Source organism: Manihot esculenta, chromosome 1 (assembly GCF_001659605.2).
Source record: "Manihot esculenta cultivar AM560-2 chromosome 1, M.esculenta_v8, whole genome shotgun sequence".
Classification (NCBI taxonomy): domain Eukaryota; kingdom Viridiplantae; phylum Streptophyta; class Magnoliopsida; order Malpighiales; family Euphorbiaceae; genus Manihot; species Manihot esculenta.
This window is the reverse complement of record NC_035161.2, coordinates 9,061,782-9,088,540: the sequence shown is the minus strand read 5'-3', so window position 1 is coordinate 9,088,540 and position 26,759 is coordinate 9,061,782. Positions and strand designations below refer to the sequence as shown.

Here is a 26,759-nt window from a genome sequence, read left to right as displayed (position 1 = left end):
GGGTTAAAACTGGGGTAATCCAATGTACATCCCATTGAATACCCGGGATTCTGTGAAAAGGGTGAGTATTGGGGTGGTTGAACAAACCCCGAGGCCTGAGTGCCTCCTTGAGACTCTCCCATGCCCTCTTCCGACATGCTCACACCAAGACTGCCATCCCTCCTCTGATTCACATCCATATCATCCCCCACATCTTCTGACACTCCTCCCTGAACTGTTCCCCTTTTGCTCATATCAAAAGACCTTCTAGGGTCCCTTGAAGCTTTCTCCCTACTAGACCTACAGGACATTGCCCTAGGCAATGCAGGAGGACGAGCATCTGTGCCCTCATCCTAAGGTGGTACTCCAGTCAATCGTGCATATCGACGAGTTCCTCTCATCCTGTTCTCTGAAAAACAGCGCACATCACATAAAACATTAGCATCAAATGGTTCATGTGGAAACATATAAACCCGCATCACATACATAGCATAACACTAATGCACATGCGTAAAATCATGGCATTTCACATCATTATTCAAGACAGGACTCTACATCCTATCCTAGTGGACATGATTTTCCTATTGTGCTTGCCCTTCTATAACCTCTATAAGCCTGACACACTATAGGTCTGACCATATGAACCTAGGGCTCTGATACCAATCTATAACGACCCGGAAACCGGACTGCTACCGACGCTACGATCCGGATCGGCTTAAGGCCGCCGGGACTCGTAGCAAGCCTAACATACCTCCTGTATACCTGTTAAATCCCGTACATGATCATACATATACATAAAAATTTAAACTTTTTTCTTTCATTCACCAAGCTTAACCTGTGCATGCACAAACTTATAACCATAAAACCCCACAATGGAGCCCTCATCAAATGCTCCAATGGGGTAACATATCATACATTAAGCTTGGTTTACATAAACATCATTAAAAAGATCATGTACCAAAAAGGGATTAACTATACATACTAGGGTCAAGCACAATTCTAATCCTCATACACATAACTGAACAATATCTTACATCACAATATTACAATACATTATTTTTTCATGTCCACTTCTAACTATTACATAAAACATGACTTCTTTACTCTTGCTGACTTCCTGATCTAGCCCGTACCTGCAAACCTGGGGGTTGGGGTGAGCTACTAGAGCCCAGTGAGCAGAATAATAAAACATTATATTAAAATTCATGCTTTCATGAAATGCATCACATCACAAACAATTCATATTAAAGATGAACTTGTCACCAATAGCCCTCTACATTTTCAATAGTGCCAGAACGTGGAATGGGTCCTGGTCTTTCTCTTACATAACATATCATAACATTCAAAGGTGCCAGGGACGTAGAATGGGTCTTTAACATCATCATATCATACCATATCATTTCATACGAGGGCTAATGGATCATCTAATGTTCATCCACAACAACATCATATTGTGCAATGCAATATATTCGTGAATTCTAATGCAAACAACCTAATATATCTCATGGCATTCGTGATGCATGAACATGCTCAAAATTGATTTATTTGTTTTGAAACATAAAGATTCATTCTACTCGCCTCAAGCTAGCTCTGAAAAGACTCTGAAGCAGCTATCTCACTGCTGGGGTCCTCGATTCCTCGGGTCCGAACTTACGCAGGTGGACTCAAATGAGGGACCAAACATACATGAACATGACTCTAAACACCTCCCCAAAAACCCCCTAAAACACTTAAAAAAATCACTGAAATCATGCAAAGGAAGGCTGAACAGGGCACTTTCGGCGGCAAGTTCGGCGGCCGAAAGTCCCTCCAGAGCCGAAACTCAGCCACTTTCGGCAGCACCTTTGGCGGCCGAAAGTGGTTCCAGAGTCGAAACTCGTGCATATTCGGCGGCACCTTCGGCGGCCGAAACTCCCTTCCAAAGCCGAAAGTCCAACTTTCGGGGGTAGGGTTCGGCAGCCAAAAGCTTGCCTCCACAGGCAGGTTCGGCGGCCGAAAGTCCTTCGACTACCGAACCTGAGTTCTTCCAAAGGGGCAGAACTCAGCCTCCTCATGCACATTTTGCCTCCCAAACCTTTCAAACATGCATTTAGCTATTCTACAACATGCATACACAAGCAAACAAGCATATAGGGGTCTCACACTCTCTTAAACCCCAACAACAACACATATAGCAACTCATACAACATACATTATCCATAAACTCAACATTAATCTAAACATGCATTTCTACCCCATAACCCCTCAAAACTTGTTTAAAACATACAAGAAAGGTAGGATCTAAGCTTACCTCTTGAAGATCGAGAGGAGAGACGATCCTAACTTGGAGATGGGAGAAATCTAGCTCCTTGGGTGTCCAAGCTCCAAAACTTGATCTTAGCTTCAAAAATCTTCAAAACCAAGTTAACATTTGTTAAAACTTGAAAGATTTGAGGAAAATCATCAAAACCAATCATGGGAGGGCATGGACTCACCGTTGGCCGAAAATAGGGAAGAAAACTCACCCATTTTTGGCCATGGGGCCTTTTATAGGTGGCTGGCCAGGCCACCTTCAAAAGCCGAAGGTGACTCCAAAACTCATGCATGTTCGGCGGCCGAACATGAGGTTCGGCGGCCGAACCTGGATTTCCCTCTATGGTCTTTTCATTCAAAACTCAATTTCTTTCTTATTTAAAATCATAAAATACATGAAAACATTTTATAAAAACATGTTTTTACCCTTCTAGAGGTTTCCGACATCCGAGATTCCACCGGACAGTAGGAATTTCGATATCGGAGTCTAGCCGGGTATTACAGTTATGTAATGTTTTTATTAATGTGATGTAAACCAAGCTTGATGTATGTAACGTTGACCCAACTAGAGCATTTGATGAGGGCTCTAGTGTGGGGTTTTTATGTATTCAGTTTCAATGCATGCACAGGTTAAGCTTGGTAGATGAAAAGTTTAAAATTTTTATGAAAATGTATGATCATGTATGGGATTTATCAGGTATGATAGGTTGTATGCTAGGCTTGCTACGGGTCCCGACGACCTTAAGTCGATCTGAATCCTAGCGCCGGTAGCGGTCCAATTTCGGGTCGTTACATAGGAGTCATGAGTGACGCCTCTTCCCAAGCTTTATATTGCTAAAAAATAACCTACAACTTTCAGACGTACTGGAGTATTTGCTCAATACTCAGATTATTAGGGTATGCTTCATGGACCATAGTGGGTGTGTTTTGTTCACTGCCAGTAGTTGAAGAAATGATAGCATCCTCATTTGTAGCAATCTTAGCAGCAGCTCGTAAATTGTTGCATTTGAAGAAATAAAAGAGAGATTTCTTTAGAAGGGATAAGAGACTTGTTTTAATCCAAATGAATAAAGATAATTCAATGGCCTCCCGGCAACAGAACCAAATGATATTGCAGAGACTAAATTAATGGTGTGGCCGGAATGGAGCTGTGCTATGATTGACTAATCCTGCAAGATGGAGAAAGTAAAGCGGTGGGTGTTCACAACAGCCACTTTGATGCTCAAGTTAATAATCTGGAGAATGAGGTGAATATAAAACTTGAGAATATTTGTGTTTGAGAATATCATACTTTTATCTTTGTGATTGTTCTCTTTTTATACTACAAAAAAATGAGATAGATATAACATTTTCTGATAATCCGGTAGCAATGTGGCTGACAGCTTGATAAGGGATATTGCCGGCTAATAGGTTGATGATCTCGCAATTACAGGCATAATGAAGATACGCTGGATTGTATCTGATAATGGTAACTTTACATCAGACTCGTCCGATCTAAGAGAGGGCAAATTTTAATAATAAACCGAGTATTTGAAGTGTTTAAATCTTTATTTTATCTGTTAAACCACATCTCTCGTTTATCAAATTTTTATCAAATGACTTTGTTTTATAGTAACAATTTATAGTTTATTTTATACGATTATTATGTAGTATCATTTATATTAACTAATTTGATTATAAATCAATCTAGAAACTACTTAATGATGTGCAGAATCAATTCAATTACAAAATATATTTATATTTTTCAAAAAATAATATTCAGTTAAATAAATATTTACTGTTTAATAAAAATATTTGATATTGTGAAACTTATTTTTTAAAAGAAAAAGAAAAATCAGCACGAGTTAGCTAATTAATTGAAATGTTAGTTTCCTTGGGCCGGGGGCAAGGGCCGACCAAGTAACAAGCTAGGAGCCTGATCTAAAACTTCTCCAAAATTCTCTTTTGTAATAATTAAAGTCTAGATGCCTCTGTTTCAAATAAATTTGGAATAAAATTTTTGGCTAAATAAGAACGTTTACTCTCGCTAAATAAAATTAATTTATGTCAAAATGCAATAATAAATAAAAAAAATTAATTAAATAAAAAAAATAATTTAATTGAATAAATAATGAATAATTTATAATATAAAGTTAACCAGGTCTACATCTCATGGGTTTTGAATTAGCACATTAAATTATGGCAAATCCTTGCATTAACATTTTTTTCTTTATTTTTATAAGTTACCATCGACTCACGTAACAACCTCAAAACGTTTTGGTAGTAAAAATAATTTCAACCTACCTTAATTAAAGGTAGTTGATAATAATATTTAATTATTATTCACCGTTTTAAATTTTTTTAACTCTTTTAAGTTCAAACTTTTTATATTTAAAAAAATAATAATAACAACAATGTTTTAAAATTTATTGCTAATTTTAATAATCATAAGCAAGATCAAACATTGGTTTTTATAAAATTGAGGTGGCCGGCAGGCCGGCTGTTGCTTCTTGCAGGCGGCGTTCCCGCTATAGTTATCGATGCTGATCTGCGATACCAAGATATTTTATCTGTCAATATCTATGTTAGACAACTTTTGGGTTGCCCCTTAATTCAACGCAGACAAATTGCATGAATTATTAACCAAGGAAACTCGCAAAGTTCATTTGTGCATGATACCACCAGAAATCATCCACCTTATCTATTTTTTTTATACAACTTAGATACTAATTATTAGAGCTGAGCATTTGGTCGGTTCAGTTCAAAATCAAATCGAACCGAATAAATTGAAAATTAAAATTTTAGTATTTATGAAAATCAAATCAAATTAATTTTGATCAGAAATCAAATCGAATCGAACCGATCTAATTCGGTTTGATTCTATTCAGTTTGATCGATTTCGATTTTTAATAAATTTTTTATTTTTTATATTTTATTTTTAATTTTTTAAAATTTAATTAAAATATTTTAATTTTAATATAATTTAATTTTTTTATATTATTAAAAATAATATATTATTATCACTAAATTCGATTCGATTTTTTTGATTTTTTTTCGATCAAAATCGAACCGAACTGAAATAATTGAAATTTTTAAAATTTAAAATCGAATCGAATCAAATTAAATAAAAAATCAAGCCAAATTTTAAAATTAATTCAATTCAATCAATTTTTTCAGTTTGAATCGATTAATGTGGCCAGACTAATTATCACATGAATATAATTCTTTTACAATATCAAACAAAAATCTTAATTTAATCAGAAAATACCTTTACTTTATCTGGCAAGTTAATATTATAAATATTATATTATTATACTTTAAAATTAATAGACTGAGGAGTGACGGAAACAATATTTCTACATCTATATACAGAAAATAAATATACACCGGCAGATTCCCCTTGGACCTTGGCGATTCTGTCTAGACTACTGCTGGGAAAGCAAAATATCAATTTCAGACCATTTGTCAAACAAGCAAGCAATATGGACATAAGAGTCACCATCTGCCTATTTAATTTAGTTTAATTTAAATTGACTTAAAAACTTTAAAAGAATTAAATTTTAATGAATTAAAATAAATTAGGTGGAAATCTTGTTATAATTGTTCATCGAAAAATTAATTATTTTAATTATTAAAAATCTAATGTAAAAATCATTAATTTTATAAAAATCAAATTATCTTATCATTTTGGTAGGTTTTCCCAAAAAGAAAAGTCAATATATTTTATTTTTCCACCCAAATAATACAAGTAACTACATTTAAAATAATAAAAATTTCTTTTTTTATGAAAATGATAAATTTCTTAAAATTTTTTTTAGAAGTGTTAAGTTCTCAAATTTCAAGTCTAAGTGAGATCGAATAGTCAAAAACATAAATTTCCTCTTTATCACGAGAAAAAAAAAATATCAACGATCCTGTCATATGCAATTTGGCGTCATACGAAATTTTTTCTTTTGAGCAAAGAATCATCGTTTTTGTTTTTACATGGTGTTAAAATAGTAAATCTGATGAAGATGTGATGCGAATCAGCATCATTTATGTAGGAAAAATTATATTTTAATTTTTAAATTTTAAAATTTTAAAATAATTAATTAATTAATTTTTATATTATTAAAATTAAATATTTAAATTATTTTATAATTAATTTATTTAAATTAAAAATTATTCTATTTATTTATGTTATTAAAAATATAAAAATATTTTTATTATTAATTTTTAAATATAAAAATAAATAAATTATATTTAAAATTTTAAATTTTAATATAATTAATAAATTCATCTCTATATATTTTAAATTATAAATTTAAATTTTTTATTATCATCTATTGTAATTTATATATTTTATTTTTTATTTAAAAAATATTTAAATTTCATTAATTTTTATTTATACTATTTTATTTAATTAATTTTCCATACTTTTTATTCTTTAATTTTTATTTATTAAATACTTCAATATTTATAATTTTAATTATTTTTAAATAATACTAAGTATTATAAATTTTTATAAAAAATATTATTTAAAAAAATTATATTTTCAATAGAAATTTGACCATCAATTATCTTTAAATTAATATCTATAATATATTAAAAAAATTATAATTTCATATAAAGAAATTTAAAATTTTAATTTTAAAAATATAAAAATTAATTTAAAAATTAAAATATAATTTATGTAATATAAAATTTTTTATTTATATTGAAAATAATTTAAGTATTTATGAAGATATTTTAAATATTTAAAATATTTATTTTTTTATAAATTGATTAACAAGAATTATAAATAAAAAATATTCAATTTAAATAAATTAATTATATAAAAATGTAAATATTTAATTTAAAAAAATACAGATAGACACAACTATTAATTATCTTAAAACTAAACTGTAATTTATCAACGGGAATATACAAACACCGAAGGGAAGGTAGGCCTGCAGATTCTAACATCATTCCCATCTAACGAATCACCTTAAATCCTCACATTAGCACTTCCCAGTCCAAACGCCGTGCTCTACTTGGCTTTATCGCATTCCAGAGATCCCCAAAATCATCAAAGTTTCCTTTCTCAAAACCCTCCATCAGAGAAATTCTCCTTTCTCTAATGGGTTTTCAAGGAGATGAAGAATCCAGCAATAATAATTTGCCAACCAAATCCATTTTCAGGTACAACTCACCCTTTGTCCAGGTCACCCTTATAGGTTTTGTGTGCTTCTGCTGCCCAGGAATGTTCAATGCCCTCTCCGGAATGGGTGGAGGCGGCCAGGTCGACCCCACTGCTGCAAACAACGCCAACACCGCACTCTACACCGCCTTTGCCGTCTTCGGCATCCTGGGTGGTGGCATCTACAACATACTTGGTCCCCGTCTCACCCTCGTTGCCGGTTGCAGCACTTATGTCTTATACGCTGGCTCTTTCCTCTACTACAACCACTACAAGCATCAGGCTTTTGCCATCGTCGCCGGTGCCATACTTGGCATCGGTGCGGGCCTACTCTGGGCCGGCGAGGGGGCTATCATGACCTCTTATCCTCCTCCACATCGGAAGGGGACTTATATTTCCCTCTTCTGGAGCATTTTTAATATGGGAGGAGTCATCGGTGGGCTAATTCCATTCATTCTCAATTACCATCGCAGTGAGGCCGCTTCGGTCAACGACGGCACCTATATCGGCTTTATGTGCTTTATGACCGTTGGAACACTGCTTTCCTTTGCTATTTTGCCCCCTAGCAAGGTTGTCCGCGATGATGGCACCGTTTGCACCCATATCAAGTACTCTAAGGTCTCTACGGAAGCCGTTGAGATTATGAAGTTGTTCCTCAACTGGAAGATGCTTCTAATGATCCCTGCTTCTTGGGCCAGCAATTTCTTTTACAGCTACCAGTTCAATAATGTGAACGCAGCACACTTCAATTTGAGAACGAGGGGCTTGAACAATGTCTTCTACTGGGGTGCCCAGATGCTGGGCTCTGTTGGAATTGGATACATTTTGGACTTCAGTTTCCAGAGCAGAAGGACGAGGGGATTTGTTGGGATTGCGATTGTAGGAGTGCTTGGGACTGCAATCTGGGGAGGTGGACTGGCCAACCAGGTCAATTACTCCTACCACGATCTGCCTCCCAAGTTGGATTTTAAGGACTCTCGTTCTGATTTTGCAGGGCCTTTCGTTCTGTATTTCAGTTATGGATTGCTAGATTCCATGTTCCAAAGCTTGGTCTACTGGGTCATTGGAGCTCTGGCTGACGACTCTGAGATTCTTAGCAGGTTTCCATACACATGGATTAATGGATACCTTGCATGTTGCTTATCAAGTATGTTATAGATTAAGTTAATTTCTTTGATCATGACAATATCTATGGTGTTAAATTGCAGATACGTTGGTTTCTACAAGGGAGTGCAAAGTGCAGGGGCTGCTGTTGCCTGGCAAATTGATACGCACAAAGTTCCAATGCTTTCGCAGTTGATTGTGAATTGGTCTCTCACTACATTGAGTTATCCATTGCTGTTTGTTCTCGTAATGCTTGCAGTTCAGGATGATCACAAGAGTAAAGAGAGAAGCGCCAGTGATTTGGCTGACCCTGATTCAGCAAAAGACACAGACAAGCCAGTTTAATCCCCTTCTGCTACTCTTGATGTACTAAGAGCGAAAGGGCAATCGAAATTTTATGTCTTGTCAAGTGTCATATTCTCGCTACTGTTTGATTCTCTTCCTATTGCTGTAGAATACATGTGCTTTTTGTTCTTTCCCATACATGGTATACTTGTAGCTTTAACTTTCCTGATCAAACTGAATAATATATATAATATATATATATATTTATTGTGTGAGTTGGTGTTGATGGCCTGCCACCCTTTGGATGAGTTAGCAAAGGCGTATATGGAGTTGCCGGCTCTTCGGGTTTGACTCTTATTCCCAACTTACCGACAAGGAAAATGGTATTGATGAACAAGTAATTTAGAGTCTCAAGTTGATATAAATTTTTCGATTATTGAATTGTCCTTTTACCTTTGAAAAAGAAAACTCTCACCAAAAGTGAACCGGTCTAAGAGGTAATAAATTAACTATTTAAACTAATGATAATGCAATATATAAATAAAACTTAACTGAAGCAAAAAAAAAAAAAAACCCAAATATACTAAAATAAGCTAATAAACCTGGTACCCTGTAAGAGGTTGTGCAGGATTTTTTTCAAAAATACCAGAATGTAGTTGGGCATGATGTGTTTAAGGAGTTTGACAGGATCATGCAAGAAGGAATTGTTTGCCCTTCTATGGCAATCACACATGTCTTTGGTCAGCGTGGTCTGCTGAAGGACGTTATTCCAAATTTGGTGGGGCCAACACAGACTAGGTTTATCTAGGTAAACATATTATAGATTTATCTAGGTAAACATATTATAGAGAATATTGTGATTACATAGGAAGTTGTTCACTCAATGAGGAAAATGAGGAGCAGAAAGGGTTAAATGGGATTAAAGTTGATTTGAAGGAGGTTTGCCAATACCTCTGGTCAATGTTATCATGCATTATGTAGCTTCTTATTCCATACAAGTTTTGTAGAATGAGGAAATGACCGAAGAATTTTATCCGGAGAGAATGTTTGTGATAAGAAAATCCTATCACCCTATTTGTTTGTTTTGTATATGGAGCGCTGTATTCATGGCATTTACACAACTATTGCTACAGGTTTGTGGCTACTATTGCTATAGGTTTGTAGTTATCACTTAAGTTGACTAAAACATGACCATTGTTATCTTACTTATTTTTGGCAAATGACTTGGTCTTGTTTGTCGAGGATTTCATTTCTACTTTTCTCAAGTAGAAGTGCTAAAAGGGGTTATGGAAGATTTTTGTGCTTGTTCGAATTGGAAGGTTAGTGTCATGATGGACTAAGTTTATTTTTTCAACAATTTTTCTAACTGAAGCAGGATGGTCTTGAGTCAGCAACTTGATTTTACCATGCCCAATGGGATTATGGAGGATTTTTGTGCTTGTTCGAATTGGAAGGTTAGTGCCATGATGGACTAAGTTTATTTTTTCAACAATGTTTCTAACTGAAGCAGGATGGTCTTGAGTCAGCAACTTGATTTTACTATGCCCAATGAATTAGGCTTATATCTTGGAGTTTTTTGATTCATGAAAGAGTTACTATCACTACCTTATTGAAAGGATTCAAAAGAGCCTCGCTGGGTGGAAGATTCTTACTTGTCTGTAGTATGAAGATTAACACTCATGTAGTCAGTTTTATTAGCCATTCCAAGCTATATGATGCAAACAATTAAATTATCGATTTTTTTTATTCTATTAAAAAATTGTGTCAGCAATTCTTATGAGATGATCCAATGAAGGGCGAAAAATTCGTTTCGTAGCATGGAAGATTATTTCACAACTTAAAGAGGAAGGGGCTTAGGTTTGAGAGGTTTTCGAGACTTAAATAAATCCTTTATTATGAAGTTTGTTGGGAACTGATCGCAAAGCCAAATGCACTACGGGTTCAAGTGTTGTGTGACAAGTATAAAGTTGGGGAAGAGCTAGTCCCAGCGCATCCGGCTAGCACAACTAATAAAATTTAGAATACAATTAACAAAATTTGTGAACTTTCTATAAAGTAATTTAATTAGGTTAGGAGAAATAAATTAGTTTCTTCTACAAGGAAAAAAATGTCTTTAACTTTCTGGGAAGTTAAAAAATATCAACCAAACAAACATATTTTAACACTTCTGAGAACTTGAAGTTCTCTAATTGAATTACTCCAACCAAATAAGGGCTAAAAACTAATATACTCTACCAATGAGTGTTTGGAAAAGTGGTTCGACACTCTTCTCCTAAAATTGAGGATCCTATCTTATAAATGAAATTTGTCCTTTAATGGGCCGACTCAATATAAATAGAATAAACTTGCTGTTATAAAAAAAAAACTCTAAATTTTATTGAAGAGTTGTGAAATGCAATTTATACATTTTATGAATATTTTTATTTTATTCTAAAAAATAACTACACAGCACATAGTATGTTTCTATTTCTTTCATCATCATCATCATCTTCTTCTTTGTTTCTTTTACAAAATATTGTTGCCAATGGCATCTTCACTTGAAAGGAGAGCATGAATATCTAGTACATAAACCATTAGTGCTACTGTAAGTAAATAGAGTAACTGGTCTACTCAGTGGCAACTTAGGAGTTGCCATTTCCAAGCTCAAAAAACCCACCACTTCCTCCATGGAAAGTCTACCTTTGCTCTCATTTAGTGTACAAAGCAATCCAATCTCCAGTACTCTTATGGCTTGTTCCAAGTTCACCATCGAGCCTATCCTCCTATCGACCACTCTCAATTGTCATTTGTCTCGTGCATTTTCCATGAAAACTCTACCAAGTCCCTCTCTTCTTGGCTTGTTTCACTATCCAACCTACCTTTTCCCAAGACAATTTCAACACAAAAATGTCAAACTCAAACACATCGGCCTTTTGACTAGCTACTGCTTCAAAGCGCCTTTACTCCTTATAGGAAAGCACAAAATCAAAGTCGCCTAAAGTCGCCTTGAAGCTAACATCAAGAAAGATATTTCTAGCTTTCATGTTCTTATGAGCCAGGTGCTTAAAGTGGAGGAAACTTAGAGCATCGGCGATGTCATTAACCACCTTACACCACCGAGTCCAGGGAAGCACACCAACTCCGAACAACCACTTGTCCAAGCTTCCATTTGGATATAATTTGTACAAGACCATGATTTCTCGATTGTCCTGACACCATCCTATAATGGGCACCATATTAGGGTGATGAACTCGGCTAATAGCACTGATTTCTTTTAGGAATCTTCGCCTATCTAATCCTGGCTGCGAATTCAAAAATTGAGCTGAAAAATGTTTAACGACTACTTGGAAACCATTTGAAAGTTTCCCTCTGTAATAAATACCTCTAGAGATGCTACCCAGTATTTCCAACTCATGAAAGGACCAAGTGGCTGTGGAAACTTCGGGAAAGGTGAAGCGATGAGGTTTATTAGGAGGCCTCAGCCTTTGCTTTTTGTTTGGAAAAACCATGGCCTTTGCCCAATCTTTTTTGCACCTGCCATAGAAAAGACTGGAAAATGCGACCAGAGCTAGAACCATCACAACAATGAAAATCAAGAAACTACTTAGAGGTTCCATGTTTGAGCTGTGTGACTGTGAACCTTGAACACCAACAGGTTGGCGAGTAATCTTACTCCCGCATAATCTTACTCCCGCATGTTTCAACAGATGGCATAAGAAGCGAGACTTTATTGATGGAGGTGAAATTCCATGAGAATATATTGTGGATTTGGGTCAAATTCCTTGTGGAAGCTGAGAATCCTACAAACATGTATTCATTAAGAAATGGAGAGAGATCAAGATGTTGAAGGTTGATTTAAAATTAGCACATGGTTAACGTTAGTTTGATTTAGTTTTTGTCAGTTATTTTCTGTTTAGATTTTTTAGGTTCCATTTCCTTGTCCGTTATTTAGTCAAGCCACATTCACTGTAGTGGCAGAATTTTCTCATTTCTGTTTTATTAGTTTCTTTATAATGCCTATATAAATGGCACTGAGTCATTATTACAGTGTACTGAAGTGAATAGCAAATTAGACTGTCAGATATATTGCAATCTCTGAATAAAGTCGTCAATTCCAAAATCCAGTTTACTAGTTTCAGTTAGTTATATTTTTTTTAATCTATTTGGTATATTATCTAATATCAGTATCGCCCAAATTTAGATAACTAATTTTATCATCTTTTTTCTATAATCGTTAATCCCCTTTCCTCAATAAAAGTATTATTAGAGCCTGATTTGTTCAGAACATTAGACGTTAACTCATGGCATCAAACGGCAACGCTGGGAGTATTTCTCAATCGGCAATTCCTATTTTCAAAGTTGAAAACTTTGAATTTTAGAGTATCAAAGATGAGAACTCTATTTAAGTCTCAAGATTTGTGGGACTTGGTTGAGAAAGGTTATCCTGACCCAGATGAAGAGACCAGGTTGAAGGAAAATAAGAAGAAGAATTCTAAAGCATTATTCTTCATTCAGCAAGCTATGCACGAGTCAGTTTTTTCAAAAATTGCAATAGCAACTACTGCTAGAAATGCTTGGGTGACCTTACAGACGGCGTACCAAGGCACTTCTAAGGTAATCGCAATTAAACTTCAATCCCTTTGTCATGATTTTGAAACCTTGCAAATGAAGAGTGGAGAGACAATGCATGATTTTCTCTCAAGAGTAACTGTAATTGTTAATCAAATGAGGTCTTATAGAGAAGTAATCTCGGATCAAACTGTTGTTGCAAAGGATTTAAGGAGTTTAACTCCAAAGTTTGATCATGTTGTGGTAGCAATTGAAGAGTCTAAAGACTTAGCCACTGTAATACCCGGCTAGACTCCGGTATCGGAATTCCTACCGTCCGGTGGAATCTCGGATGTCGGAAGCCTCTAGTAGGGTAGAAACATGTTTTCATAAAATGTTTTAAGGTATTTCATGGTTTTAAGTAAAATGAAAATGAGTTTTTGCATTAAAACAACCTTGGAGGAAAACTCAGGTTCGGCCGCCGAAACTCAAGTTCGGCCGCCGAACATGCATGCCTTCGGGAGCGCCTTTAGGCCCCCGAAAGCATAAGTGAGGGAAGTCCAGGTTCGGCCGCCGAACATGGCATGCATGCGGAGGCACATTCGGCCCCCGAACGTGGCCTGGCCAGCCACTATAAAAGGGTCCCTTAGCCGAAAACGGGCGAGCTTTTCCCCATTTTCGGCCAAGGTGAGCTTTTCGCCGCCCCTCACCGATCTTTGATGTTTTTCCTCTAGATCTTTCAAGTTTTTCACTTGTTTTAACTTCGTTTTGAAGATTTGAGCTTTTGAGCAAAGTTTTGGAGCTTTGAGGTTCAAGAACTCGAATCTCTTCCAACTCCAAGTTTGGTCGCCTCTACTCTCGATCTTCAAGAGGTAAGAGTCGATCTCTAGCTTATGTTATGTTTTAAGTAAGTTTTATGAAGTTCATGGGGGTAGAATGCATGTTTAGGTCATAGTTATGTTTATGGGTTTTTGAAGTGATTTTGAACAATGTGGTTTGCAAATGTATGTTGAATGTGTTATAGATGGGGTTTTAGCTAGTTGATGCCCCTAGGAACTTGTATGCTTGTGTATGAGTGTTGTAGAATAGGTTTATGCATGTTTGGATGAGATTGGAGGCACAAATGCATAAGGGAGCCAAGTTTCTGCCCTTTGGCAGAAACCAGGTTCGGCAGTCGAAGGAACTTTCGGCCGCCGAACATGGCTGGGGAGGCAGGCCTTTCGGCTGTCGAAGTTGCCCCCGAAAGGAGACTTTCGTCTCTGTCTGGGACTTTCGGCCGCCGAAGGTGCCGCCGAACATGCATGAGTTTTGCCTCTGTCTGGGAGTTTCGGCCGCCGAACCTGCCGCCGAAAGTGCCCTGTTCAGCCATTTCTTGCATGTTTTTCTATGATTGTTGCATGATGTTTAAGGGGGTTTTTGGGGAGTAGTTTAGAGTTATGTTCATGTATGTTTGGTCCCTCATTTGAGTCCACCTGTGTAGGTTCAAACCCGAGGAACCGATGACCCCAGCAGTGAGTCTGTTGCCCCAGTGTCTGGTCAGAGCTATCCAGAGGTGAGTGGAATAACCTATTATGTTTTAAAGCAAAGAATGAACTTTTCAGCATGTTTCACGCATCATGAATGCCATGTGATGAATTAGGTTGCTTGCATTAGAATTCACGAATATGTTGCATTGCATATTTTTATGTTGATGTGGATGAATGTTGGATGATCCATAGCCCTCGATCTATGTTATGACGATGTGATATGTACGGTACGGAATATAAGACCAGTGGGACCCATTCTACGTTCGCTGGCACTATGTAAGGGAAAGACCAGGACCCATTCTACGTTCTGGCACAGTTGGACACTGTTGTGTTATGATATGTTATGTAAGGGAAAGACCAGGACCCATTCTACGTTCTGGCACAGTTGGACCATGTAGAGGGCTATTGGTGACAAGTTCATCCTTGATGTGATTAGCTGTGATGTGATGCATTCCATGATCCATATGATTTAAATGTTTTTACTATTCTGCTCACTGGGCTCTAGTAGCTCACCCCTCTCCCATTTCCCCAGGATTGCAGGTACAGGGTAGACCAGGAGGTTTACAAGAGTAATGAAGTCCGATTTATGTAATAGATAGTGTGGACATGATAAATGTATTAATGTTATGTAAAAGTACAGTTTCAGTCATGTAATGATATTGAGGATTAGATATTGTGCTTGACATTGTGTATGAGGTATCCCTTTTATTACATGATCAAAAATGTTTTATAATGTTCATGAAAGCCAACTCATCTCATGTTGTATCGCCCGTTGGGGCATTGATGAGATCCCACAGAGGGATCACGATTATGATTATGACTATGTACATGTATGTTCAGGTTGAGATGGATATTTGAAGGAAAAGTTTTAAATTTTTATGCATGTTGTTGATCATGTATGGGATTATACAGGTTTACAGGTTATATGTCAGGCTTGCTACGGGTCCCGGCGGCCTTAAGCCTATCTGGATCCTAGCGCCGGTAGCGGTCCGATTTTCGGGTCGTTACATACTCATTTAATGAATTGATGGGATCCTTGCAATCTCATGAAGCGAGATTATGCAGATCAGATGAAAAGAATGAAGAGTGTAATACCCTGCTAGACTCCGGTATCGGAATTCCTACCGTCCGGTGGAATCTCGGATGTCGGAAACCTCTAGAAGGGTGAAACCATATTTTCATAAAACGTTTTAATGTATTTTATGGTTTTAATCAAGTAAGAAATGAGTTTTTGCATGAAAATTAATCTTGGAGGAAGACCCAGGTTCGGCCGTCAAACCTCAAGTTCGGCCGCCGAACCTCAAGTTCGGCCGCCGAACGTGCATGCGCTTCGTGTAACAGCCCGGAAACCGAACTGCTACCGGCACTAGGATCCAGATCGACTTAAGGTCGTCGGGACCCGTAGTAAGCCTGCTATCCTGTCTGTGTACCTGTGACATCCCATATATGATCATATAGTTTCTGTAAAAACATAAAACTTTTCTTTCTCTACCAAACCCTACTAGAGCTCCTCATTGCTCTAGGAGGATGAAACTCATCATGTGAAGCCTGGTTGTCTCATAAACATACAACAAATATATGTAAACATAAACTGATCATGTGAAAACACAAAAAGGGATTACAACTCTTCTAATCAAGCACCATTCTATACACTGTACATGTACTCTATCTCTTTACATTTACATGTCCACACTAGCTATTACAAACTTTATATTCTTCCTGTATCCTGCGGACTTCCCTCTGAACTCTGAACCTGCACAACTGGATTTAGGGGAGGGGGATGAGCTACTATAGCCCAGTGAGTAGAACAGTAATAAAGAACAGGTGATAAAACATGCTCTCATAAAATGTATCACATCACAAGTACTCACATCATCTCAGCATGGACGGATCAACACTCCCTCATCTCATCTGGGGTACAGACGTACCATGTGCCTGGTCCCCGTAGGGCTGTTCCAGGTCTTTGTGCCTGGTCCCCGTAGGGTTGTTCCAGGTCTTTCCTTCGAGGGCTATTGAATCCTTACTATGTCCATACAGTCATAGAAGCAATGTACAAGGAGCAATGCCAAGTACAAGGATAAATGCAATGCATCATATTCGTGAAACTAATGCAATCATCCTACTAGACCCATGATGCATGAAGCATGCTAAAACCAATGGAGTTCTGAAAAGAGAAGTTCCACTCACCTCTGGTAAACTCTGAACTAACTCAGCAGGTTTCTGACACAGTGCTCACTGCTGCTCTCTGGGGTTCCTCTGGTCCGTTCGTACACAGGTGGACTCAAATGAGGGACTAAACTAACTTAAGAACATCTCTAAGAAACTCCCCAAAAGTCCTCTCAAAGACCCTAAAACAATCACATAAAACATGCAAAAGAAAGCTGGACAGGGCACTTTCGGCGGCAGGTTCGGCGGCCGAAACCCCTCTCCAGAGACGAAACTCATGCATGTTCGGCGGCACCTTCGGCAGCCGAAAGTCTCGTCCAGAGACGAAACTCAACCTTCGGCGGCCGAACCTTGCCTCCAGAGACGAAAGTCCAAATGTTCGGGGGCAAGCTTTGGCAGCCGAAACTGCCTCCACAAGGGGTTCGGCGACCGAACCTTCCTTCGGCGGCCGAACCTGGCTTTGCCCGTTAGGCAGAAACCTGCTCTGTTTCATGCAAAACTCACCCAAAAGTGACCCAACATGCATATCAACTACTCCCAACTAGCACATACCATAAAACATGCATAAAGAGGTCCAAAACTAACTTATAACCTCAAACAAACACATCAAACAACACTGAACATGCTTGAACATCAATATCTCCCAAAAACCTCACCTAAACCTAATCATGCATACTACCCATCAAACTTCCATAAAACCTTCAAAACTCATTAAAGAAGTTCAGGATCCACCCTTACCTCCTTAAGACCTTGAGGTTGAGTGCTCCTAACGTGGAGATATGAAGAAAACCTCTTCCAAAGCTCCAAACTTCCAAACTTGCTATTTTTGCTCAAAACCTTCAAAACACACCAAAACTCTTAAAACTCTTGAAAGATTTGGTGAAAAACATGAAAAACATGAAAGTCAACGTGAGAGAGGTTTGAACTCACCTCTGGCTGCAAGTGGAGAAGAAATATCCTCCTTCCACCGACCCTTGGCCCTTTTATAGGTGGCTGGCCAGACCACCTTCGGCAGTCGAACGTGAATCCGAAACCATGCAATGTTCGGCGGCCGAAAGTGACCTTCGGCGGCCGAACCTTTGCATTTCTCCCTTGTTGCTTTTCTTGCAAAACTCATTTCCTTTAACACGTTAAAACATTGAAAACTCGTAAAAACACATGAAAACATATGTCTTACCCTTCTCGAGGGTTCCGACACCCGAAATTCCACCGAACTACAGGAATTCCGATGCCGGACTCCAGCCGGGTATTACATTCTTCCCTCCTTAAGAACATTCGTCCCCGAATGTTCCTCAAACAACTAAACAACTAAACACAAATACACATAGAAAAAGGACTAGCTAACTAACCTCAAAACAGATATGGATATTGCTGGAGCATCGACTCCCGTGTCTCCCAGGTGCACTCTTCTAGGTTGTGGTGGTTCCACAGGACTTTCACCATTGGTATCTCCTTGTTTCTCAGCTTTCGAATCTGGGTGTCAATGATCCTCACTGGCTGCTCGACATACGTGAGATCTCCAAGGATCTCTACATCAGGTTCACTGAGAACCTTCTCTAGATCTGACACAAATTTCCTCAACATAGAAACATGGAATACCGGTTCCATCGATGTAGGTAAATCCAGCTTATACGATACAGGTCCGATCTTTTGCAAAATCTCAAAGGGACCTATGTACCGTGGAGCTAATTTACCCTTCTTTCCAAAGCGAACCACTCCCTTCATTGGCAACACCTTTAGCAATACCATATCCCCCTCCTGGAATTCTATCTGCTTCCTACAGATGTCTGCATAGCTTTTCTGTCTGCTAACAGCTGTTCTGATCCTCTCTCTGATGATAGGCACCAACTTGCTGGTAATCTCAACTAATTCTGGCCCTGCAAGAGCCGCCTCTCCAACCTCTGCCCAGCAAACAGGTGTTCTGCACTTCCGTCCATACAGAGCTTCATAAGGGGCCATCCCTATGCTAGCATGATGGCTGTTGTTGTAGGCAAACTCCACCAGAGGTAGATGCTGCCTCCAAGAACTGCCAAAGTCTAACACACACATGCGCAAACATATCTTCAATGGTCTGGATGGTCCTCTCTGACTGACCGTCTGTTTGCGGATGGAAAGCAGTACTGAAATCCAATCTGGTACCCATAGCAGCTTGCAGACTCCGCCAAAACCTGGAGGTGAACTGCGGTCCTCTATCTGATACGATTGACACTGGAACTCCATGCAGCTTGACTATCTCTTCCACATAGACCTGCGCCAACTTGTCCACAGAATAGGTGCTCCTGACTGGAATGAAGTGAGCAGATTTCGTCAGTCTGTCCACAATCACCCATATGGAGTCTAGTCTGTTGGACATCGCCGGTAACCCCACGAAAAAATCCATAGCTATGTTCTCCCATTTCCACTCTGGAATCGGCAGTGGGTTCAGCATTCTAGCCGGCTTCTGGTGTTCTAGCTTTACCCTTTGACATGTCTCGCAGGCTGACACAAACTGTGCCACTTCCCTCTTCATCGCTGGCCACCAATACACTCTTCTCAGATCTTGATACATCTTGGTGGCTCCAGGGTGAACACTATACCTCGCATTATGAGCTTCCCTCATAATGTCTTCCTTCAAACTCCTATCATCTGGTACACATAATCTCTTACCGTGACAAAGAATCCCCTCACTGTCAAATCTAAACTCTGCACTGGTGCCAGACTGAACCGTCCTGGCAATCTTCACTAACTCAAGGTCTTCGTGCTGTTTCAGAGCCACTTGCTCTAGAAACACTGGGGTAACTCTCATCTGTGCAAGCAAAACACCTGTACCAGATAACTGCAACTGTAGCCCTTCATCCAGGAGTCTGTAAAAGTCCTTCACCACCGGTCTTCTCTCTACTGCTATGTGGGATAAACTGCCAAGTGACTTCCGGCTTAAGGCATCAGCTACAACATTAGCCTTACCCGAATGATACTGGATCTTGCAATCGTAATCACTGAGCAATTCGACCCACCGTCTCTGCCTCAAGTTTAACTCTCTCTGACTCAAGATGTGTTGTAGGCTCTTATGATCGGTATAGATCTCACACTTTACCCCATAGAGGTAATGCCTCCACATCTTCAGTGCAAAGATAACAGCTGCCATCTCAAGATCGTGTGTCGGGTAATTCAGCTCGTGTCTCTTCAGCTGTCTAGAAGCATAAGCTATCACTCTGTCCTTCTGCATTAACACACAACCTAATCCCACTCGGGATGCATCACAGAAAACTGTGAAATCTTCTTCACTGATCGGCAGAGCTAACACCGGTGCTAAAGTCAATCGTCTCTTCAACTCTTCAAAACTCTCATCACAATCCTCTGACCATACGAACTTCTGATTCTTCCTGGTCAGTCTGGTCATAGGAGCAGCTATCTTCGAAAAGTCCTGCACGAACCTACGATAGTAGCCTGCCAAACCCAGAAAACTCTTGATCTCAGTTACTGTAGTGGGTGTAAGCCAGTTGGCTACTGCCTCTACCTTTTTGGGATCAACTACTATTCCTTTTTCTGATACGACATGACCCAAAAAGGAAATGCTCCTGAGCCAGAACTCGCACTTGGAGAACTTGGCATACAAACCATGCTCTCTCAAGGTTTGTAGCACTATCCGCAGATGCTGGGCATGTTCTTCTGCATTTTTGGAGTACACCAAGATATCATCGATAAAGACGATCACAAAACGATCCAAGTACTCCCTGAAAACCCTGTTCATGAGATCCATGAATGCTGCAGGGGCGTTAGTCAACCCGAACGGCATTACTAGAAACTCATAATGCCCATATCTGGTCCTGAACGCAGTCTTGGATACATCTTCTTCCCTGATCTTCAACTGGTGGTATCCGGATCTCAGATCTATTTTCAAAAAACAACATGCTCCTGCCAGCTGGTCGAATAGATCATCGATCCTGGGTAAAGGATATTTATTTTTGGTAGTGACTTTGTTCAACTGCCTGTAGTCAACACAAAGCCGAAGAGGTCCATCCTTCTTCCTGACAAACAGTACTGGAGCACCCCAGGGTGAGGTACTCGGGCGGATGAAACCCTTCTCTACCAAGTCCTGTAACTGTTCTTTCAACTCTCTCAGCTCTGCTGGTGCCATCCTGTAGGGAGGTATAGAGATCGGTCTGGTACCAGGCATCAATTCGATCTCGAACTCTATTTCCCTATCAGGTGGTAGTCCTGGAAGCTCTTCCGGAAACACATCTGGGAACTCGCTAACCACTGGTACTGAGGATGGTTCTCTAACCTGCTTGTCTAGCTCTCTCACATGAGCTAGAAACCCCTGACAACCCTTTCTCAACAACCTTCGAGCCTGAAGGGCTGATATCAACCCCTTAGGTGTCCCCCTCCTATCGCCTCTGAAAACACACTCTGACCCATCCTGGTCTCTACAATGGACAACCTTGTCCCTGCAGTTTAAGGTCGCATTATACGTAGATAACCAGTCCATCCCTAGAATGACATCAAAATCTGTCAACTCTAGAACCACAAGGTCAGCTGGAAGGTATCTACTCTCTATGCACACCGGACTGAACCGACAGACTGACTCTGCCAAAGATGGATCACATTTGGGTCCACTGACCCAAAGAGGGCACTCTAACTCAGACACCAACAGACCCAACCTCTCTGCGGCTCTAGAAGAAATGAAAGAGTGAGAAGCACCGGGGTCCATCAAAGCATACACCTCTGAACACCCAAGGATGAGATTACCTGACACCACTGTGTTCGAAGTGTCTGCCTCCTACTGAGTCATGGTAAAAAGCCGTGCTGGAGCTGACGGACCTGCACCTCGGGAACCCATCCCTGATGAAGAGGCTGCCCCTCTTCCTCTTCCTCTGCCACTGCTTGGTGGTTGGGCTGAAGCTGTTGATTGAACTACACTGCCTGAGGTCATCTGCTGGGATGGTGCAACCAAAGTTGCCTGAGGACATTCCCGTGCATAATGTCCCTCTTGCCCACATCTATAACAGGCTGAAGATCCCAACATACAAGCTCCTCTGTGCTGTCTTCCACACCTAGTGCACATTGGAAGATCTGCGCCAGAGCTGGAGCCGCTACTCATTCCCAGACCCGATTTAATTCTGCTCCAAAACTTGCCTCTCTTTCCTCTGAGTTTATCCCATCTTTTCTTGCTTACACTTGCCGTACTCTGTGAGGAGGAACCTGGTTTAGCACCAGAAGACTGTGCCTTTGTTTGCTTGACTATTCCCTGACTTATGGCACTAGCCTCCATCTTTCTCGCAGCATCTACAATGGAGTGAAAACTCTCCTTCTCCGCATGGAGAATCAAGGAGAAATACCTGGGATGAAGCCTCGTGGCATATCTCTTTGCTTTCTTCTGATCCGTATCATACGCCTGACCCACGTATGGTACCAATGCCAGAAACTGATCTGTATACTCATCAACGCTCATCTCCTCCGTCTGTCGCAACTGTTCAAACTCCACAACCTTTAGCTCCCTGGAACTGTCAGGGAAAGCCCACCCAGCAAACTCATTAGCGAACTCTTCCCATGTGATACTGTCTTTTCTGGGGTCCACATAGTTCTTGAACCATTCTTTGGCTTTCTTACATTTCAACGTGAACCCTGCCATCTCAATGGCTCTGCTATCATCTGCTCCCAACTCACTTGTTATCATTCTAACTACACTGAGATACTCAAAGGGATCATCTCCCGTGTTGAATTTAGGAGCATCCAACTTTAAGTACTCCGGCATCTTCACCTTAGTTCCCCCTGAAGAACTGGGTTGTGCTTCAACAACAGGGGCTACTGGTTCAGGTGGTGGTGGTGGTACTATTTCTCGGGCTTCAGGCGATGTTGAACTTGGATGAAAAGGTGGGGGTGGATACATGTGATATGGTGGATAGAAGGAAGGATAGGGCATATAGGGCATGTAGGGTGGATATGGGGCAAAGCTAGAGTAATCCGACGTACCTCCCATCGGATACCCTGGGCCTTGAGAATAGGGTGGATAGCCAAACCCCGAGGCCTGTGCGCCTCCCTGAGACTCCCCCATACCTTCTTCTGACCTTCCTATACCCATACTTGCATCTCTACTCTGGTCACCCTCCAACGCACCTCTTTCTTCTACTGACCTTCCCCTTCTCTCTACTCCTCTTCTGCTCTCGTCAGAAGACCTTCTAGGGTCTCGTGACGTTCCTTCCCTGCTAGACCGCTGTGAGCTTGCCCTTGGCAAAGCAGGAGGATGAGCAGCTGTACCCTCACTGACAGGTGGGACTCCAGTCAATCTCGCGGATCGACGAGTTCCTCGCATCTTAACTCTCTGAAAAACAACACATAACAAAGCACATAAGCAACACATAGAAAACATGCACATGTAAAACGCATGGCATTGCACATCATCATATAGACAGGACTAACATCCTATCCTAATGGACATGTTTGCCTATAGTGCTTGACCTGCTAAACCCTCTATAGGCCCAACTCTGTCTATATAGGTCCGACCATGTGAACCTAAAGCTCTGATACCAATCTGTAACAGCCCGAAAACTGAACTGCTATCGGCACTAGGATCCAGATCGACTTAAGGTCGCCGGGACCCGTAGTAAGTCTGCTATCCTGTCTGTGTACCTGTGACATCCCATATATGATCATATAGTTTCTGTAAAAACATAAAACTTTTCTTTCTCTACCAAACCCTACTAGAGCTCCTCATTACTCTAGGCGGATGAAACTCATCATGTGAAGCCTGGTTGTCTCATAAACATACAACAAATATATGTAAACATAAATTGATCATGTGAAAACACAAAAAGGGATTACAACTCTTCTAATCAAGCACCATTCTATACACTGTACATGTACTCTATCTCTTTACATTTACATGTCCACACTAGCTATTACAAACTTTATACTCTTCCTGTATCCTGCGGACTTCCCTCTGAACTCTGAACCTGCACAACTGGATTTAGGGGAGGGGGATGAGCTACTATAGCCCAGTGAGTAGAACAATAATAAAGAACAGGTGATAAAACATGCTCTCATGAAATGTATCACATCACAAGTACTCACATCATCTCAGCATGGACGGATCAACACTCCCTCATCTCATATGGGGTACAGACGTACCATGTGCCTGGTCCCCGTAGGGCTGTTCCAGGTCTTTGTGCTTGGTCCCCGTAGGGCTGTTCCAGGTCTTTCCATCGAGGGCTATTGAATCCTTACTATGTCCATACAGTCATAGAAGCAATGTACAAGGAGCAATGCCAAGTACAAGGATAAATGCAATGCATCATATTCGTGAAACTAATGCAATCATCCTACTAGACCCATGATGCATGAAGCATGCTAAAACCAATGGAGTTCTGAAAAGAGAAGTTCCACTCACCTCTGGTAAACTCTGAACTAACTCTGCAGGTTTCTGACACAGTGCTCACTGCTGCTCTCTGGGGTTCCTCTGGTCCGTTCCTACACAGGTGGACTCAAATGAGGGACTAAACTAACTTAAGAACATCTCTAAGAAACTCCCCAAAAGTCCTCTCAAAGACCCTAAAACAATCACATAAAACATGCAAAAGAAAGCTGGACAGGGCACTTTCGGCGGCAGGTTCAGCGGCCGAAACCCCTCTCCAGAGACGAAACTCATGCATGTTCGGCGGCACCTTCGGCAGCCGAAAGTCTCGTCCAGAGATGAAACTCAACCTTCGGCAGCCGAAAGTCTCGTCCAGAGACGAAACTCAACCTTCGGCGGCCGAACCTTGCCTCCAGAGACGAAAGTCCAAATGTTCGGGGGCAAGCTTTGGCAGCCGAAACTGCCTCCACAAGGGGTTCGGCGGCCGAACCTTCCTTCGGCGGCCGAACCTGGCTTTGCCTGTTAGGCAGAAACCTGCTCTGTTTCATGCAAAACTCACCCAAAAGTGACCCAACATGCATATCACCTACTCCCAACTAGCACATACCATAAAACATGCATAAAGAGGTCCAAAACTAATGAGAGGGTCAAGGTGATTACTGATGAGATAGGAGCTGATGACAGCAGAGCCATTCAGATGGCTGGGTTCACACTCAAATGCAAAAAGGCCCGTGAGTGGTTTAAAAATTATGTGAACCCAAGGGTGGATAGTATGTCTTGGGAAGAATTTGCTAATGAGTTTGCAGGATGGGCTTTCCCTGATAGCTCAAGGGAATTGAAAATGATAGAGTTTGAACAGTTGAGGCAGACTGATGATATGAGTGTTGATGAGTTCACAGACAGATTCTTGGAGCTGTTGCCGTTTGCAGGGCAAAATCTTGACTCAGACCAGAAGAAGTCAAGGAGGTATATCATGAAGCTCCATTCCAGGTATTCCTCCTTGATTCAGTCAGCAGATAGGGAGAGCTTCCATGCCATAGTGGATATGGCCCGAAAAATGGAGGCCAATGCCATCATTCAGGGGACAGTTAAACAGTCAGTGGCACAGTCTTCTGGTTCCAAGACCCCAAGTGGGGGAAGGCTAGATCCCTCATCCTTGAGTGCAGCAGCTTCAGGTAGCAAAAGGTGGGGTAACACCACTAGGAAGCCGAAGAAGAACAAGTTCTGGAACAAGATCAAATCAGGTCTGGGAATAGGAAGTGGCTCAAGCTCTGGCGCAGATAATGTAGTTTGTGCACGGTGTGGTAAGCCACACAAGGGAGTCTGCCGGGCTGGGACGGCAGCCTGCTTCAGATGTGGGCAAGAGGGACACATGGCTCGAGAGTGTCCTAGAACAGTATCTATGGCACAGTCCCAGCAGACGGCTTCAGGTAGTGTAGCGCAGCCAGCAGCTCCAGCCACGACGCAGGCCAGTGGCAGAGGCAGAGGGAGAGGAGCAGCCTCTTCTTCAGCGGGTTTCAGAGGTGAAGGTCCATCAGCTCCAGCGTGGATCTTCACGATGACTCAGCAGGAGGCAGATGCATCTAACACCGTGGTGGCAGGTAATCTCGTCATTGGTTGTTCAGATGTGTATGCCTTGATGGACCTTGGTGCATCTCATTCTTTTATTGCTCTGAGAGCCGTCGAGAGGTTGGGTCTGATGATCTCTGGGTTAAAGTGTCCTCTCTGGGTCAGTGGACCCAAGTGTGATCCATCAGTGGTAGAGTCAGTCTGCCTGTGCAGTCCAGTTTTTGTTGAGGGGAGATGCCTTTCCGCCGACCTTGTGGTTCTAGACTTGACAGATTTTGACGTCATTCTAGGGATGGACTGGTTATCTACCGATGGTACTAACTTGGACTGCAGGGACAAGGTAGTCAGGTTCAGTGGTCAGGATGGGTCAAAGGTTGTCTTCAGGGGAGACAGGAGGGGTACACCTAGAGGTCTGATATCAGCTCTTCAGGCTCGTAGGTTACTTAGGAAGGGATGTCAGGGGTATTTGGCTCATGTGAGAGAGCTTAGCAGTCAGGTTGGAGAGCCTGCCTCGGTGCCAGTGGTCAGAGAGTTCTTAGATGTCTTCCCAGACGAGCTGCCAGGTTTACCACCTGCTAGGGAGATAGAGTTCGAGATAGAATTGATGCCTGGAACCAGACCGATCTCTATTCCTCCCTACAGGATGGCTCCAGCTGAGTTGAAAGAATTGAAAGAGCAGTTGCAAGAACTGGTAGACAAGGGCTTCATCCGACCGAGTACCTCACCTTGGGGTGCTCCAGTTTTGTTTGTGAGAAAGAAGGATGGATCCCTTAGACTTTGTATCGACTACAGGCACTTGAACAAAGTCACTACCAAGAATAAGTACCCATTGCCAAGGATCGAT

At 40.7% G+C, this 26,759-nt stretch overlaps 1 protein-coding gene and 1 pseudogene across 1 annotated transcript; one reads left to right on the top strand and one right to left on the bottom strand.

Moving 5' to 3' along the window:
• The first annotated feature begins 7,164 nt into the window (after nucleotides 1–7,164).
• Nucleotides 7,165–9,017, top strand: LOC110618589 (UNC93-like protein 1). Its single transcript, XM_021761759.2, has 2 exons — nucleotides 7,165–8,508; nucleotides 8,617–9,017. Exons 1-2 carry the CDS (start codon nucleotides 7,349–7,351, stop codon nucleotides 8,855–8,857), a joined length of 1,401 nt encoding a protein of 466 aa, XP_021617451.1. The 5' UTR covers nucleotides 7,165–7,348; the 3' UTR covers nucleotides 8,858–9,017.
• A 2,313-nt stretch (nucleotides 9,018–11,330) lies between these two features.
• LOC110605989 overlaps nucleotides 11,331–26,759 on the bottom strand; it is a 33,944-nt pseudogene continuing 18,515 nt past the window's right edge.